This window comes from Prionailurus bengalensis, chromosome E3 (assembly GCF_016509475.1).
Source record: "Prionailurus bengalensis isolate Pbe53 chromosome E3, Fcat_Pben_1.1_paternal_pri, whole genome shotgun sequence".
NCBI lineage: Eukaryota > Metazoa > Chordata > Mammalia > Carnivora > Felidae > Prionailurus > Prionailurus bengalensis.
The window spans coordinates 5,312,167-5,327,784 of record NC_057357.1 but is presented as its reverse complement, the minus strand read 5'-3'; the positions used below and the strand labels follow the sequence as shown (position 1 = coordinate 5,327,784).

Below are 15,618 nucleotides of genomic sequence, written 5' to 3'. Positions count from 1 at the left end.
CCTCAGACTTCTGACAGGAGGGGCCTTGGCTGTGTCCCCACATGTGCGGGAGAGTTCCAGTGACCTGGGGTTGTGCCAGGCTGCACCCTTCCCATCCCTCCTAGGGAAAGGCCTTGGCTTCTTATCTCCTTAACCATATCCAGCACCCCTCACCCAGGCCCTCCCTTGGGTCAGCATGGGCCTTTTACACAAGGCCCATTCCTGTGCTGGTGGTCCCCTGCCCTTCACTGGCCTCTTGTGGCCACGTTCAAGTCTTTTCTGACCTATTAAAACAAAATTTTTTTAATGTTTATTTTTGAGAAAGAGACAGAAGGAGAGCGCGTGCAAGTGGGGGAGGGGCAGAGAGCGAGGGAGACACAATTCTAAGCAGGCTCCAGGCCCTGATCTGTCAACACAGAGCCAGAGGCGGGGCATGAAGCCACCAGCGGTGAGATCATGACCTGAGCCGAAGTTCCACGCTTAACCGACTGAGCCACCTCTGCCCTATTTTTAAAATTCCAAACTATCACCCCCCACCCGTCCACTGTCCCGTTAATTCAGTGCAAAGAGATGAATGTGTAAGAGTTTCATAGAAAGTGCTGAGGGGGTTTTGGAGGGGAGGGTTTTCAGGAGCAGAATACCTAAGATTCCCATGGCCAGGCTGCTCAGGATTGGGGATTGGGAAGAGGGGACTGGGGAAGAGGACTCGGGACTAGAAGCTGGAGGCCAGGGGTAAGGGGGTATCATTTGTCACTGCAGCGCCAAGAGTTCCGGAGTAGACGTAATCTTGACAATGAACTGCCAAAGCCTGAGCTACGGCTCAGCACACCAGCCTACCTTACAGGTGGGAAAGCGCGGTCAAATCCAATCCAATAGGCTTTGAGCGCCGCGCAGAGGAAGCAAGGGGAACTTCTCGTCTTGCGCGCGGGCGAGTGGAGCGCAAAGTCCAATGAGCGTTCAGTGGCGGGTGCGGCGGCCCAGCGAGCCCCCGCAGGACCCACAGGCGGTCGCGGGGCCCGGGGGCGGGGCCTGAGGGGCGGGGCGTACCTCCGCGCGGGCCGGCCGAGCCGCCAGGTGGCGCCCTCCCGAGAGTCCGGGCCTCGCCGCGGCCCGCGCTTGGCCCCTGCGGGCCGCCGTCGTCGCGCTCGGCATTCCGCCGCCGTTCGGCCCCGCGGCGTCGGGCTCCCGCTGCCCTCGGTGGCGCCGCAGTCGCACAGCCGGGCGCCCGCTGGCCGGCGGCGGCGATGGCCCCCTGAGCAGGACGGAGCGGGAGCGGCGGACGGGCGGGCGCCGGGGTCGGCGGGCAGAGGTCGTGTCGCGGCCTCTTTGTCTCGGCGGCGGCGGGCTCGCCCGCGGGGCCCGGGGCGGAAGTGCGGACGCGCTCTGGACGCCCCGGGCCGCAGCGGCCGCACCATGAGCGACATCCGCCACTCGCTGCTGCGCCGCGACGCGCTGAGCGCCGCCAAGGAGGTGCTGTACCACCTGGACATCTACTTCAGCAGCCAGCTGCAGAGCGCGCCGCTGCCCATCGTGGACAAGGGCCCCGTGGAGCTGCTCGAGGAGTTCGTGTTCCAGGTGCCCAAGGAGCGCGGCGCGCAGCCCAAGGTGCGGCGGACGGCCGGGATGCCCGCGTCCGCGACAAGGAAACTCCCGCTCCTTTTCCGCCTCTCGAGGTGGCAAGCATTTGCCAAACCACAGACCCGCTTGCTATCTCAGGCTCCGTTCTCGCCCTTGGCCGTGCTCCTGCACAGCAGCCCAGATCCACCTTCTCTGGCGTCCTGAGCATTGCTCAGCCGTGTGCCTGTTTTGCGGGGCGTGCGACAGCCGGGTGTCAGTACTGCTACAGGAAGAGACGTTAAAGGCCCGTAACCGAGAGTCTTAAACCGCTGTAGGTCATCCTGAGTCCACCCAGGATGATGTACGATTCTGTATAGTGACGTTTCCCGAGATTAACAGAGTTCTGCCCCCTGGGACCCGGCCTTTAGAGGGGTGAACAGTTCCCTGGGCGGGGGGTGGGGTGGGGGTGGGGAATAGTATTTCCTGTTTTCTTACTCTACGAATTAACGCATCTGTTGAAGCTAAATTTTTTTATCGTTTTTTCTTGGATTTGTTTTACAGAGGTTGAATTCACTTCAGGAGCTCCAACTTCTTGAAATCATGTGCAATTATTTTCAGGAGCAAACCAAGGACTCTGTCCGGCAGATTATTTTCTCATCCCTTTTCAGCCCCCAAGGGAACAAGGCTGATGACAGCCGGATGAGCTTGTTGGGAAAACTGGTGTCCATGGCGGTGGCTGTTTGTCGGATCCCAGTGTTGGAGTGTGCAGCCTCCTGGCTTCAGGTACTTCTCTAGAAAGACCCTTCTGAGAGCCTCTGAAGAGGAGTTTAGTGTCAGGAATTTTCCCTTGTTTGGATTTCAGGAGAGGCCTTTTCTGTATGTTATCTCCTCTGTGTTGCTACCCTGCACGCTGATAGCCTCCTCCTATGTTTATAGACAGGTAGTATCCCTTCTTGAGAAAATAATAGTTTGGAGTGGTAAATGGACTTGAGAGGAAAAAAAAGTTCCATCTTCAGAACAAGTGAAAAATCATTTTCCTTAGTTGAATACGGTAAGTTAGTATTCTGAAAACAGCTACACATGTAGCCTCCAAGATAGGATTGTTTGTTTGTTTGTTTGTTTAAAGATCATTATAAGTTAAATTATACAGTTGGGTCAGTAAGCACGTAACTTATTTTGCATTGTTCCAGGGTGACATTGCAAACATGATGGCTCTCCCAATGGATATGGACAGAAGAGCCGTTTTTAAATATCAAAGGAAAAGATGTATATTTACAATAGATTTTGTGTTAGCTGGTATTTTGAAAGATTCATTTTGTTTTGCCTTTTGTTACTCAAGAGTCTTTCAGAAACTGATAATCTACTTAGAGTAATTATTTAAAAAAACTTTTAACATTTATTTGTTTCTGAGAGGCAGAGACAGAGCACAAGCTGGGCAGGGGCAGGGAGAGAGGGAGACACAGAATCCAAACCTGGCTCCAAGGCTCTGAGCCGTCAGCACAGAGCCTGATGTGGGGCTTGAACCCATGAACCGTGAGATCATGACCTGAGCTAAAGCTGGACACTTAACTGACTAAGCCACCCAGGTGCCCCTAGAGTAATTGTTAATCAGAACTTTGCTTAACACGATTTGCTATTAAGCTAACAGAATTTACCACGTTCAGTTTCACAGACCTGCTTAATTCTCAAGTATTTGAAATCATTTGGGGTTGTTTCCCCCTCCCCAGTTTATGTAGATGTTTTGCTTGAAATCTGTTTATCCTCAGAATTTGGTTAGAAACATATATATTGGTCTCTGTAGCACACAGGTAAGCTTCAGTGGAATCTATACGTTCATTCTCACCAGTCTGACTTCTGGGGAATCTGAACTGATGGTGTGTGCTGTATTTAATCTCACAATTACCTCTATCCCCTGGTAACTTAGTGAAGTCAGGCTTAGCCCCCTGTAATTCATTACATAATTTCCCATTTATCTCTCCTGATGCTATTGTGCTGGCTTTTTGGCAAAATAAAAGCGGATGTCAATGGCAGGGTCTTGGTGGCTTGAGTCAGGGATTGTCACCGCCACCAGCCCTCCACCCCCAGGGGTGAGTGGCTACCCCTCCCTGCTAGGGAAGGTAGGGTTGGCTGGTTTGAGGTTGTGGGGGCAAATCTCAGCCTGAGGGAACAATCTGGCATGCTCTCTCCTTGCAGTTTTCCCTGTAGGCCACAGTTGGCCCTTGGAACTAGAACATCCTGAGCAGCTGTTGAATGTGGCCCTAGCTACACATCGGCCTCTGAGTGGGAAGGAAAAAGGCAGGAGAGGCTGGTGATACAGGATTTGAAAGAATCACGGGAACCCATAAGGATAGGATTGTAAGAGCAAGGGAGAAAGCACTGCTCTAAATCACGTGATAGCTCTCAAACTCTCCTCAAGCTCTTCAAAGTGGTAGCCACCGTTCATTTCTGCCTTTGGAGTCTTACCTGTCAGGTCCCAAAAGTTGTCATTTCCTCCTCTGAAGTCCGAGGTGATCTTTACTAACTGCACTTCAAAGCAAGGGGTCAGCAGGCCTTTTGTGTAAAGGGCAAGACAGGAAATAGTTGAGGCTCTGCGGATCATGCAGAGTGTTTCGCAACCACTCAACTCTGTCCTGGTAGCATAGGAGCTGCCTTACACAACAGGCCAGCAGATGAGCAGATACTCGTCTCTGACTTACAAAAACCGGGATGGATTTGGTCCGTGGGCTTTTGCTTGCCAAGCCCTGCTTCGGAGTTAGCTGTGAACGTCTTTATCTTCTCTGGGAAGTGGATGTGCCCGTTCTGGGGGGGGGGGGGGGGTCTTCCCCGTGTGTAGGTGGTTGTAGCCTCCCAGCTCACGACACCTGTAGTCACGTGGACTGTGGCTTCTTTCCAGCGGACGCCGGTGGTCTACTGCGTGAGGTTAGCCAGGGCCCTGGTGGACGACTACTGCTGTCTGGTGCCCGGATCCGTGCAGACTCTGAAGCAGATTTTCAGTGCCAGCCCTCGCTTCTGCTGCCAGTTCATCACGTCCGTCACTGCGCTCTATGACCTGTCGTCAGGTGAGCCTTAAACAGCTTGTTGCTGTCAACAAGTTCAGTTCTTGGCCACTTTCGTGTCCCCTCAAACGCCCAGGTAAAATGTCTAGTGAATGCTTTGGCGTTTCTGTTTTTGTTTGTTTTCTTCTGAAATGTGTGTTTTATTTTTGGCTGAAAGCGAAGGAAGTGGGCCACCCTGACTTCTGGAACTTGCTAGCAGGGAGCTTTCCTTAGTCATTCCCTCTTGCCTGGTTCGGAGTGGTCCGAGGGGCAGACGGCCTAAAACACGCTAGGGTCAGATGTCTGGGGAAGTCATGGCTTTCTCCCCAGGCAGGATTTGCTTCGTTATCCCTCACTGTTATTTTGAAACATACAAAACTTCGGGAAAGTTACAAGATTATTGTAAGTTGTAAGACTCCCGCCTGGGTTCACCACCTGTTAACATTCGCCATGTTTCTCTCCTCCTTTCTTTCTCTCTTTCTTTGTCCCTCTCTCACATTCACTCACAAGTACTGGTTTTTCCTGAACTTTTGAGGGTTTATTACTAACGTCTTGTACTAAGTCCTTAAATATGTATCTTTCTCCCAGGAACAAGAACATTCCTTTACTTAACCAAGATACCGTTATCACGCCTAAGAAACTAAATATTGAGGGAACAGAATTTTCTCTTATATAGCCTATATTCAGATTTCCCTGATCATCTCAATAATAACCTCTCCCCTGTCCCCCCCCAGAGGTCCGGAGAATTCACGATTCCACCAGGGATCATACATTATACATGGCTGTTACGTCATTTTGGCCCTTTCAAATCTTGAACAGATGAAGCATTTAAAAAAGTCTCTTTGACGTTGACTTTTTTTTTTTTTAACATTTATTCATTTTTGAGAGACCAAGTACAAGCAGGGGAGGGGCAGAGAGAGAGGGAGGCACAGAATCCGAAGCAGGCTCCAGGCTCTGAGCTGTCAGCACGCAGCCCGACGTGGGGCTCGAACTTACAAACTGGGAGATCATGACCTGAGCCAAAGTCGGACGCTTAACCGACCGAACCACCCAGGTGCCCCCTGACACCGATGTTTTGGAAGAGCTCAGACCTGTTGTTCTGCAGAATGTCCCTCAATTTAGATTTATCTGGTCGTTTCCTTGTGCAAGATTCGAGTTCAACATTTTTGGCAACAATCACACCGAGGTTGTGACCTGTTCTCAGCCTGTGCATGAGGAGGCTCGCGTGCGGCTTCTGTTGTGAGGTTTCTGAGGCTTCCTCAGGGAGATGCCGGGTGAAGTTCTCTGGACAGCCAGTAGATGGCATTTGACTTCAACTGGGAGGAGCCCGTGTGCCCCGTCCCCGCCCAGCGTCAGGGCCCTCTGGTCCAGTCATTTTCTGCAGACTCCAAATCGAGAAAACCAGTATCAACCTCTCCGGTTGAGCTGGAGTGGGAGTCTCAGACCCACACTCACTGGGCTCTGCTGCCTTCTTTCCTCCCCAGGGATGACTTCCGAGGAACATGGGTTGACAAACAGGGCTTTGTGAGGCAAACAGGGCTCTGTCCTTGTGTGACCCCCATGGCTCATGTGAGCCCCTGGACGGGCTGCGGCCCTGGGTTTCCACATGGGAAAGTTTTGGACCTCATCCTGGTGAGCAGTTTTTCTGCAGAAAAGCCTGCTTTTCTGCTTCAGGTTCCTCCTCCTTTGCCCTCCGCTCTTGCTGCTCAGAGGGCCGACCAACAGTCTCCTATTCTGGTCTGAAGCCTAAACCAGCAGCTGGAGAGCCTTCAATGACATTTCTGCTTCTGTACAGCCCAGCAGCACCCTGAGTATATACTTGGACCTTTATTTCCGCCCCCCTTGCTGTTCAGCTTTTCCGTTCTCTTGAGAAAGCTCGCGTGGACGTAATGTGGACGTTGACATGCGTATCATGGTCACATGCGCTTTCTGCCTTTTCTGTCACAGCAGCGTGCCCCTGGGACTAGGGCAGGTCTTGTGAGCGGTGCCCTGCGGCTGGAGTGGGATTCTCCCTGGCGCTCTCCTGCAGAGGCTTCCTCAGAGCGTTGGATAGCTGGGAACAGTAGTCGGGCCCTTAGTTTTCCCATAGGAAAGATTTAATTCAACCCTTTGTGTAGCTTCCCTGTTGATCAGTGATTCCACGCCATCAAGGGCGGAAATTGACCTTAACACTGGGAACAGATTAGCGTGGAAAAGGAGGCAATGTTCAGAGAATACCGCCAGTGTTCTAGCATGGACGTGAGACATGGTGTTTTTCTCTTAAGCCAGTTTGCCAGTCTGATATGTCAGTGATTTTTGTTTTTTTTTTTTACAACTGCCTTATGGAGGTATGATTGACGTACAAAACGCTGTACATTTCTAATGTATACAGCCTGGTGAGTCTGGAGATAGGGAGGTCCCCGGGCACACAGCAGTGGTGCGGTGGCCCTGGCGGATGGACCTGGAGTCCACGGTCAGAATGGTGACCGCTGTTGCTCTTGGGAGCCTTCCTGGGGAGTCTGTGCCTTCCAGACCACAGGATGGAAGAAACTCCCCTAAGGAGACAGAACCTTGTTTTGCCCGGATGGTGCAGACAAGCTGGGTCTCTGAGTAGGATGGTTCGCTCGAGTCCACACACACACTGCACACGCTGGGCACACACACCTCCCTCAGGCTCTCGGAGGTGCCTCAGCAGGTGTGTGTGTGTGTGTGTGTGTGTCGGCCAGGAGGGGTGGCGTGCCCGGCAAGAAGGTGTGAAATTGGCGTTCCCTCTCGGGTGATAAAGGGGCCACACACAGGGTCCCCCCCATCCCCCCCGCCCCACACATTTTGCCAAGTAAAGGCTGCGGACGACATTTCATGACAGAAGAGCAGGGCACAGTTTAACTGCAGAGCAGAAGGCATGATCTCAGGGAAGAAGGCCCCGGTCCCTTGAGAAAGAGCAGCTGGAGCCTCCATGCACACGTGTCTCGCTCGCCCCACGCTCTCCTGTCTCATGCTCGGCTCCGGCCTCAGCATCCTGGATGGGCTTCTGTCATCTTTAGCGCTCCTCCAGCTGAGGGCTCGACAGCCCCAGAGACAGGAGACCGGACACCCGCTCCCGTGCTCGCAGACGACCCAAGGGCTTTGTGCACCAGCCCCAGGATGGCAGTGCGGCCAGCTGGTTAAGAGCCAGGCCACCTGAAGCCAGATCTGGGCTGGCCTCATACTTAAAAACTTTTTTAAAAATATTTATTTATTTTTGAGAGAGAGAGAAAGACAGAGTGTGCGAGTGGGGGAGGGGCAGAGAGAGAGGGAGACACAGAATCTGAAGCAGACTCCAGGCTCTGAGCTGTCAGCACAGAGCCTGATGCGGGGCTCGAACTCACAAACTGAGATCATGACCTGAGCTGAAGTCAGACGCTTAACTGAGCCACCCAGGCTCTCCAAAGCTTTTTTTTTTTTAATGGACCTCAGGTACACAGAATTTGATTATTCATCATCCTTGGTCTGTGATACTTAATTTTTTTTAAATGTTTATTTATTTTTGGGAGAGACAGAGACAGAATGCAAGTGGGTTAGGGGCAGAGAGAGAGGGAGACACGGAATCCGAAGTAGGCTCCAGGCTCTGAGCTGTCAGCACAGAGCCCGACATGGGGCTCGAACTCACGAACCGTGAGAGCATGACCTGAACCAAAGTCGGATGCTCAACCGACTGAGCCACCCAGGCACCCCATACTCATTTTTTTTTTTTAACTTTTTAAGGTATATTTATTTTTGAGAGAAAGAGACAGTGTGTGAGATGGGCAGAGAGAAAGGGAGACACAGAATCCGAAGCAGGGTCTAGGCTTCGAGCTGTCAGCGCAGAGCCTGACATGGTGCTCCAACTCATGAACTACAAGATCATGTCCTGAGCCAGAGTTGGACACTTAAACCAACTGAGCCACCCAGGCGCCCCTGACCTCATACTTTTAGTGAGTCCTGGGGAAGTGACTTAACATCGTCGTGCCTCAATTTCCTCATCCTTTCTATAATAGGTGGCTTGTTTGAGGAGTGAGTTAATCTGTGTAAAGGATTTAGAACAGTGCCTGGCCCATCGCAAAACCAGAAGGAATGTCAACATTTATTTTTATTGCTCTTCTCTGTCTAGGCTATGGAACGTGCAGGGTCTCCAGGGTCATGGCAGGTCAGGCTTTGCGTAGACAAAGATTCCAGATTTGGGGCTGGGATGGCTCTTGGTAGCTGACTGACCACAGACCGCACTCTGAACTGTTCTGTGAAGGCCACTGTAGCCATCACAGGAGACAAAAGCTACTCTCCGGGAAGGGATGGGGGGTTGGCGGTAGTTTGGGACATAAAGAGTGTGCAGATGTATTTACATTGACCCATGGGATGAACTTCAGGGCATTGGAGGAGTTCTAGGGAAGTGTCGATTTAACATATTTTTTTGAACCCCACTGTGGCCAGACAGTCCTGGTTCCGGGGCTAAACATTGGCCAGGACAAGGGTCTCAGCCCTCACGGAGGGGACGTTCTAGGAAAGGAGACAGAAAATGGGTAGGCAGAGCATGTAGTGTGAACATCAGGTGCTGCTGAGCTGTGTGCACTTCGGGGTCCATCTCCCGCCATCCGCTTACGTCACTGGGGCCACACACCCACCTGACTTACGGCATCTTTGTTGGCAGATGACCTCATCCCACCGTTGGACTTGCTCGAGATGATTGTCAGCTGGATTTTTGAGGACCCGAGGTTGATTCTCATCACTTTTTTAAATACCCCGATTGCCGCCAATCTCCCAATAGGATTTTTAGAGCTCACGCCGCTCACTGGATTGATCCGCTGGTGTGTGAAGGCCCCTCTGGCTTATAAACGGAAGAAGAAGCCCTCCTTGTCCAACGGGCACGTCACCACCAAAGTTACAAAGGACTCGGGAGGGATGGACAGAGACCCCCACCTCCTGTACTCGAAACTCCACCTCAACGTCCTCCAGGTCCTCATGATGCTGCAGGTGCACTTAACCGAGAAGAATCTTTATGGGCGCCTGGGGCTCGTCCTGTTTGACCACATGGTCCCACTGGTAGAGGAGATCAACAGGTTGGCGGATGAACTGAACCCCCTAAACGCCTCCCAGGAGATCGAGCTCTCTCTGGACCGGCTGGCGCAGGCCCTGCAGGTGGCCATGGCGTCCGGAGCCCTGCTGTGCACGAGAGGTGAGGACTCCCTCGCCCGGGCCCTCCTGGAAGGAAAATAGGGACTCCTGGACCAGTGCTGCTCTCTGCCCCTTCACAGCTTCTCTCCTCGTAGCGTGAAGGACGAGGGCAAAGTTGCACAGCTTCCCCAGGTAGAATGCTGACTGTGATGTCTGAGTGTCTCCTGGCCGCTTTGCCCAGGAGCAGGGACCCTTTGGGAGTGAGGATGATCCCTCACTGTCTCTCCTCACAGAGAACCCTTTCTTTTCCTGCGTCCTTTTTTTATTGAGGCATACGTTACCTACCACGGTGCACAGGTTCAAGTGCGCAAAACATTCCCTTCACCTGCATCCAGGTCCCTGATTCTCCACTGCGGTGCTGGCCTCTCCCAGTGTCTCGTAGAACTTGTGCTTGTTTAGTGACTGTGGGCTTACAGGAGTGGCCTGTGGCCCCAGCTGGCGCTCACGTGATAACGTTTCCCACTCGGCACTCTTGGGACACCTGGGCCATCTGCTCTGCTCAGTGAGAGCCTTGCCACTGGAGCCTTTCCTAGCCACCTGCCAGATTGCCAGTAGACCTGCCCCTTCTCCTGAGGCATGTACTCTTTTGGGGGCCTCATTGTTAAAACAAGAATTGAAGGAAGAGAGAACGCAGGGTTTTTTTGTTTTGTTTTGTTTTTTTAAGTTTGTTTTGAGAGAGACAGAGACCACATGAGTTGGGGAGGGGCAGAGAGTGGAGAGAGAGAGAATCCCAAGTAGGTTCTGTGCTGCCAGCGCAGAGCCTGATGCAGGGCTCAAACCCACGAGGCCGGGAGATTGACCTGAGCTGAAACCATGAGTTGGCCACTTAATCAACTGAGCCGCTCAGGCGCCCCGAGAGACTGCAGTTTCTGAGTGGTGATGGGAAAAGGCAGTACAGGCACTATTGCTATCTTACTGGTGTCCTTGAAAAGAACTCAGTGAACATTTCACCTTGTTGTCTCTGGTCTATTCCTGACCATGCGTCTCCTTGATTTCAGATGACCTGAGAACCCTGTGCTCCAGGCTGCCCCATAATAAGTAAGTGCCCTCTCGAATAATTCTACCTGGGCGGGGGCGGGCTGGACTTCTCGTCCTGGCTTCCTGGACAGGACAGCCAGCTTCCTGGCTTCCATGTGTAAGGAGCTGCCGAAGGACCCGATGATAAGTGGGGGGTGAGATAGCATGACCCACGTGAGAGAGCAACTCGAGGAGATGCGGTCACCTTGCCTGGGAGTCCAGAAAAGAAACCTGAGCAAGCTCGGAGCCATTTACCGCTCACTTAAATTAGCACACGTGTTTTGTGGTGACTCCCGGCGTCCATGCGCGTGTTGTTGGTGGTATTGTGGGTTGCGCAGCCCTCTGGGAAACACTTCAGAGCCCTGGCCTAGGGCACAGCGTGGCAGTTAGGCCTTGTCGATGGATGGCACTGACTGGGTTCTGAACATGGGTCTAACTGGTTTTCTGTGCTGCTCGGGCAATCCCTTCACCTGTTTCTGAGCCTCTGTTTCCTCCTCTGTAAAGTTGGCCGGGGGAGGGGGCGGGTAATTCGCCTGTGCCCGGGTTGGAGGAAGGATCAAATGTGTTGGTGCTTGTAAACTTCCAGGCCGAGTCCCTGGCTCGTGGGAATCTGCCCGTAAATGGTGGCTATTGTCACGATTTGGGGGTAGTGGTGATGACAGAGGTGAGGAGCGGGAGCTGTGTGGTCACAGCTTCTGGGGGAGAGTCCAGGCCGCTGCTTGCCGTCTGAATGACCTTCGGCAAGTTCCTTATCTCCCACTGCCTTGTTTTGATGTAAAATCAAAAAAATAACAGTACCTGCCTCTTGTCTGCTCCCCTCACCTCTCCTGCCCCGCCCCTGAGGTAGGATTTTTGCGAAGATTAGAGTAAAAACTCAGTGCTTGGACCAGGCCTTGGTGTGTACCAAGTATCTAAGAAGTATTAGCTGCTGTTGCTCTTACCGTTAGACTCAAAACTTAGGCATGTCGCTTGATGTGATTAGTTTCATTGACTCTAAGAAGCAGAAGCCAAGGGTGCAAAAATGTTTCATGAAAATACAGCATCACTAGTAGCAAAAAGTTGGAAGCAATCTAACAGTCCCAAAGCATGGGAATCCCTAGTAAATTAGTAGTGATACATCAGAAGGGCAGAAATTATGTATCCACTGAAAAGAGTAATTGTGGCGTCCTGATGAGGAAATGTTACAGTTGAAGGCAGAACTCCGGCCACCAGGGTAGTGTGTGCACAGGGACAGAAAACAGTCAGTGAAGCCGGTAGGATTACTAACACTCTTCTTTCTTTAGACCGTCAGGGGCCGGGGCTCCAGGGCCGGCGTTGGCAGGCAGTGTGGATGGAGGGTGCGCGAGCCCGCCGCGTGTGCTCACGGCTGCCCAGGGCCTGGCCCGCCATCGCCGCCAGGGCCGGTGCGCCTGGGCACATGTGGCAGACCAGTAACCGGGATCGGCCAAAGGCCAGCTCGTGGGCTGATGGCGAGAGTGGTTGCAGCCTGAGGTCTGCGTCCCCGTGTGTGGTTGGGGACTCCGTGTCAGACCCCGCAGCGAGGGGCGGCTTCCGTCAGGTGTCTGGGTAGATCCAAAAACCGAGTATAACTGAGTGTCGTATTGGTGGAGTGCGATGGCTCCTGGTGAGGTAGAACGGTCCTGCTTGAGATACTCTGTCAACAGCATAGACAGCTGTCCAGAGGGCCACCTTTCCCTCAAGAGCCCATACTGTTCCTTTCTTGCCCCCACCCCCACCCCTGGGTGTAGGAAATTCCCTGGCACCTGAAGACGTTGTTTGTATAAATAGGTAGCTTTCTGCCCCTCTTCCAGTAATCCCGTTGTAGTATTTCTCTTCTTTGTGCACAGCTCTTATTGCATATCTAATGTTTTTAGGGCATTAAAATGATGACAGGGTTTAAATCCTTTGTCACCTCAGCATTATCGCTAGAGGTCCCCATTGGAACCCCGGTGGAACTTAGCAGCCGGCGCTAGGCCCTGCCCTCCTGGCACATACCGGACGGGCAGCCTGGCACCGATGCACGCAGAGGACTTGTAGTCACTTGGAAACTTTCTTTGACTTGTGATAGTCTTTTTTCTGTTGTCTTTCTGAATAGACTGGAAACTTCTTGAAACCCATTTTATCTCTGGCACAGTATGCAGGTTCAAACGAACGTATGACCTAAATTTTGCCTCTGTGACACCCTCCTTAGATTTATTTGTTTGCTTATTTTGATTGAATTCCTCACCCCGAGTTATAAAAAAATAGTAACATAAATGAAAAGGGGCTCAGAAGAGCTTCAGGCCAGGCACCAGCCTTTTTCCTGACCTCGGCTTACTTTCTGAGCTCCTCCCGTGGGCTCTGGGCACCAGACTTTATACCGGGGGGGGGGGGGTGGTGGTGGTGGTGTGGACAGGGGGAGCAGCAGTGACGGTCAGTCTGCAGACGACTTAGCCCCCACCTGTCAGAGCTCCAGGTAGCTGGCTGACAGTAGCCAGGGCAGGGTGGCCTGGGGTTGCTCCTGGACCCAGCAGGGCAGTGTGAGGGAGAGACAAGGAAGTCCTGAGTGCGAATGGTTGATGATGTGGAGAGGCCGGTGTAGACACTGCAGACACAGAACCCAGTTGAGGCGTGGCCTTGGGGTGTAGCTAGGAAAGCGAGAGCAGAGCCAGTCTGTCCCACGCAGAGGCCAGGGGAGAGAGGGGAGAGGCCAGGCTGGGGAAGGAGGCCTCCATCCTGAAGAGGAGAGGGCCAGAGAAGCTTCTCTGATTCCGGCGTTAACTGGGTGGGTGATTGGGTATTTGGTGCTAACTGCAGGGGGTGGGCGGGCTAAGGCCTGGAAGCTCCTGATGTGGGAAAGTTAGCAATCTTTGCTGGTCTCTCTGGGAGGGAATGTGGGGCTGGCGAAGATAGGACTGATCAGAGGGAACTCTTCAGAGAGATCCAGAAGGGACCAACACTGGAAACTGAAGGGGATTCCAGGAGGGAGACCCAGGCCATGGATGTCCCGAACCACAGAGAGGAGAGCACAGGGCGGAGAAGGTGCGGGGCACCTGGGGCTTGGGGCGGTGGTGGGCGGGAGGGTGTTGGGGAAGGAGTGATGGGGTATGAAGAGTAGGGCTGGAGTGTGGCTGTCACCCTGGAGTGAAGGAGCAAATGAGCAGGAGGGTTGGAGCCTCCTGGTGGGGGTGGGGGAGGTGGCCCCTGAAGGTGGGAAAGGGCTGGGTCCCGGCCTGGGCCATCCCAGGGGCGGGGCCATCGTGGGGGCGGGGCCTACCCTATTTAGGGCGGAGTCTATGAAAGACCTGCTTTCTAGTGGCTGTGCTTGGAATTCAGATGAGACTCAGTCACTACGCATGACTCTGGGGCCCGCTGTCCTTCGTGCCATCGGGCCTTGGTCACGATCCTCCTAAGTGTACACTTGGGGCTGAGCCGCATGTGGGAGTCCCCAGGCCACAGACACTGAGGCTGTGCCCAGAGCTCCTGGGGACTGTAAGCCTCGTGCAGACCCTTCCTCCGCAGCCTTCTCGCCGCCCTGCCTCCAGCGCCGCCTTGTGGTTTCTCCGATGCGATGCCGCAGGATCCTCTCTGCTGGGGGGGGGGGGGGGGGGTCTCCGTCTCAATCCTGCCACCTCCAGGTCACTTCTCCTGCCGCTGTTCCCCAGCCACAAGCCGCCCCCATGCAACGCGTGTTCACAGATCTCCATGCCTGGAAACGGGCAGGCTCTGGACCTGCAGCTGGTGCCCCTCCTGGCGCTCGCGCGAGGCCACCGCCGATCCAGGCCTTCTGTCCTTCCCGGCCGCAGCACATCCACGAGTGGACAGGCCCGCCCAGCCGCCGCACACCTAACCCTTGTCCTTGTATTTGCAGCCTGCTCCAGCTGGTGATCTCGGGCCCGGTGCAGCAGGCGCCCCACGCGGCGCTCCCCCCAGGCTTCTACCCTCACATCCACACGCCCCCGCTGGGCTACGGGGCCGTGCCGGCCCACCCCGCCGCCCACCCCGCGCTGCCCACGCACCCGGGCCACACCTTCATCTCGGGCATGACGTTCCCGTTCAGGCCCATCCGCTAGTCCGGCCCCGCGTGCCGCCAAGTGGCAGTGTGCCTTCCGCCGGGGCCGGAGGAAGCCTTCCAGAGAAAGGGGGAGCCACCCCATAGAAGAGGACCTTTGGGGGGCAGCCGGCGGCCCCCGTCCCCGCCCCTCAGCGGCAGGACTGTCTTGGCGCGGAAGCTGTGCGGCGTGGGGAAGTCCGGGTGCCTCCCGCCGGGGTGACTGTCACAGGAGTCCAGACCGGATGGATGGAAGGAAGAAGGCGCGCCGAATGGGATGGGCGTCCCCGGTGCCGATTCCGCCAGCCCGAGGGCCTGTGTGGCGTTTCAGATGTGCCGGGAGCCCGAGCGGCCGGGCACGGGTGTCATGAGCAGCCTTTGCAGGTCCGTTTGGCTTCTCTGCTTGTGAATGCGGCGGGTCCCTGTCCCCAGGGTCTCCAGTAGCTCCGAGAGCTCCACGCTGGGTGGGGGACCCGGCCAGGGCCGCCCTCACCGCCGAGGAGCTTCTCTGTTTTATTGGGGTCTAAATTTTCCTTTCATATGTTCAAATAAATTTTTTCTAAACTGTTTTATAGAGTTTATGGAATGTATTCTTAAAACTTAGTAAACGTGAGGGGCGCCTGGGTGGCTCAGTTGATCAAGCGTCCGACTTCAGCTCAGGTCATGATCTCAGGGTTCACGGGCTCTGTGCTGACAACCTGGAGCCTGGAGCCTGCCTCGGATTCTGTGTCTCCCTCTCCCTGCACCTCCCCTGCTTATACTCTGTCTCTCTCTCTCTTTCTCTCTAAAGTAAATAAACATATAAAAAACTAAAAAAAGAAAAAAAAAGCGAAC

The 15,618-nt window shown here is 54.1% G+C and overlaps 1 protein-coding gene across 2 annotated transcripts; it reads left to right on the top strand.

Moving 5' to 3' along the window:
- The first annotated feature begins 1,091 nt into the window (after positions 1–1,091).
- CE3H7orf26 (chromosome E3 C7orf26 homolog) lies at positions 1,092–15,353 on the top strand. Of its 2 annotated transcripts, none has more exons than XM_043559632.1 (6): positions 1,092–1,584; positions 2,098–2,319; positions 4,430–4,595; positions 9,214–9,738; positions 10,736–10,775; positions 14,605–15,353. In XM_043559632.1, exons 1-6 carry the CDS (start codon positions 1,393–1,395, stop codon positions 14,804–14,806), a joined length of 1,347 nt encoding a protein of 448 aa, XP_043415567.1. In that variant the 5' UTR covers positions 1,092–1,392; the 3' UTR covers positions 14,807–15,353. The 2 variants fall into 2 exon arrangements, with proteins under 2 accessions (XP_043415567.1, XP_043415568.1); XM_043559633.1 differs by having other exon boundaries at positions 1,110–1,554.
- Positions 15,354–15,618: the final 265 nt, after the last annotated feature.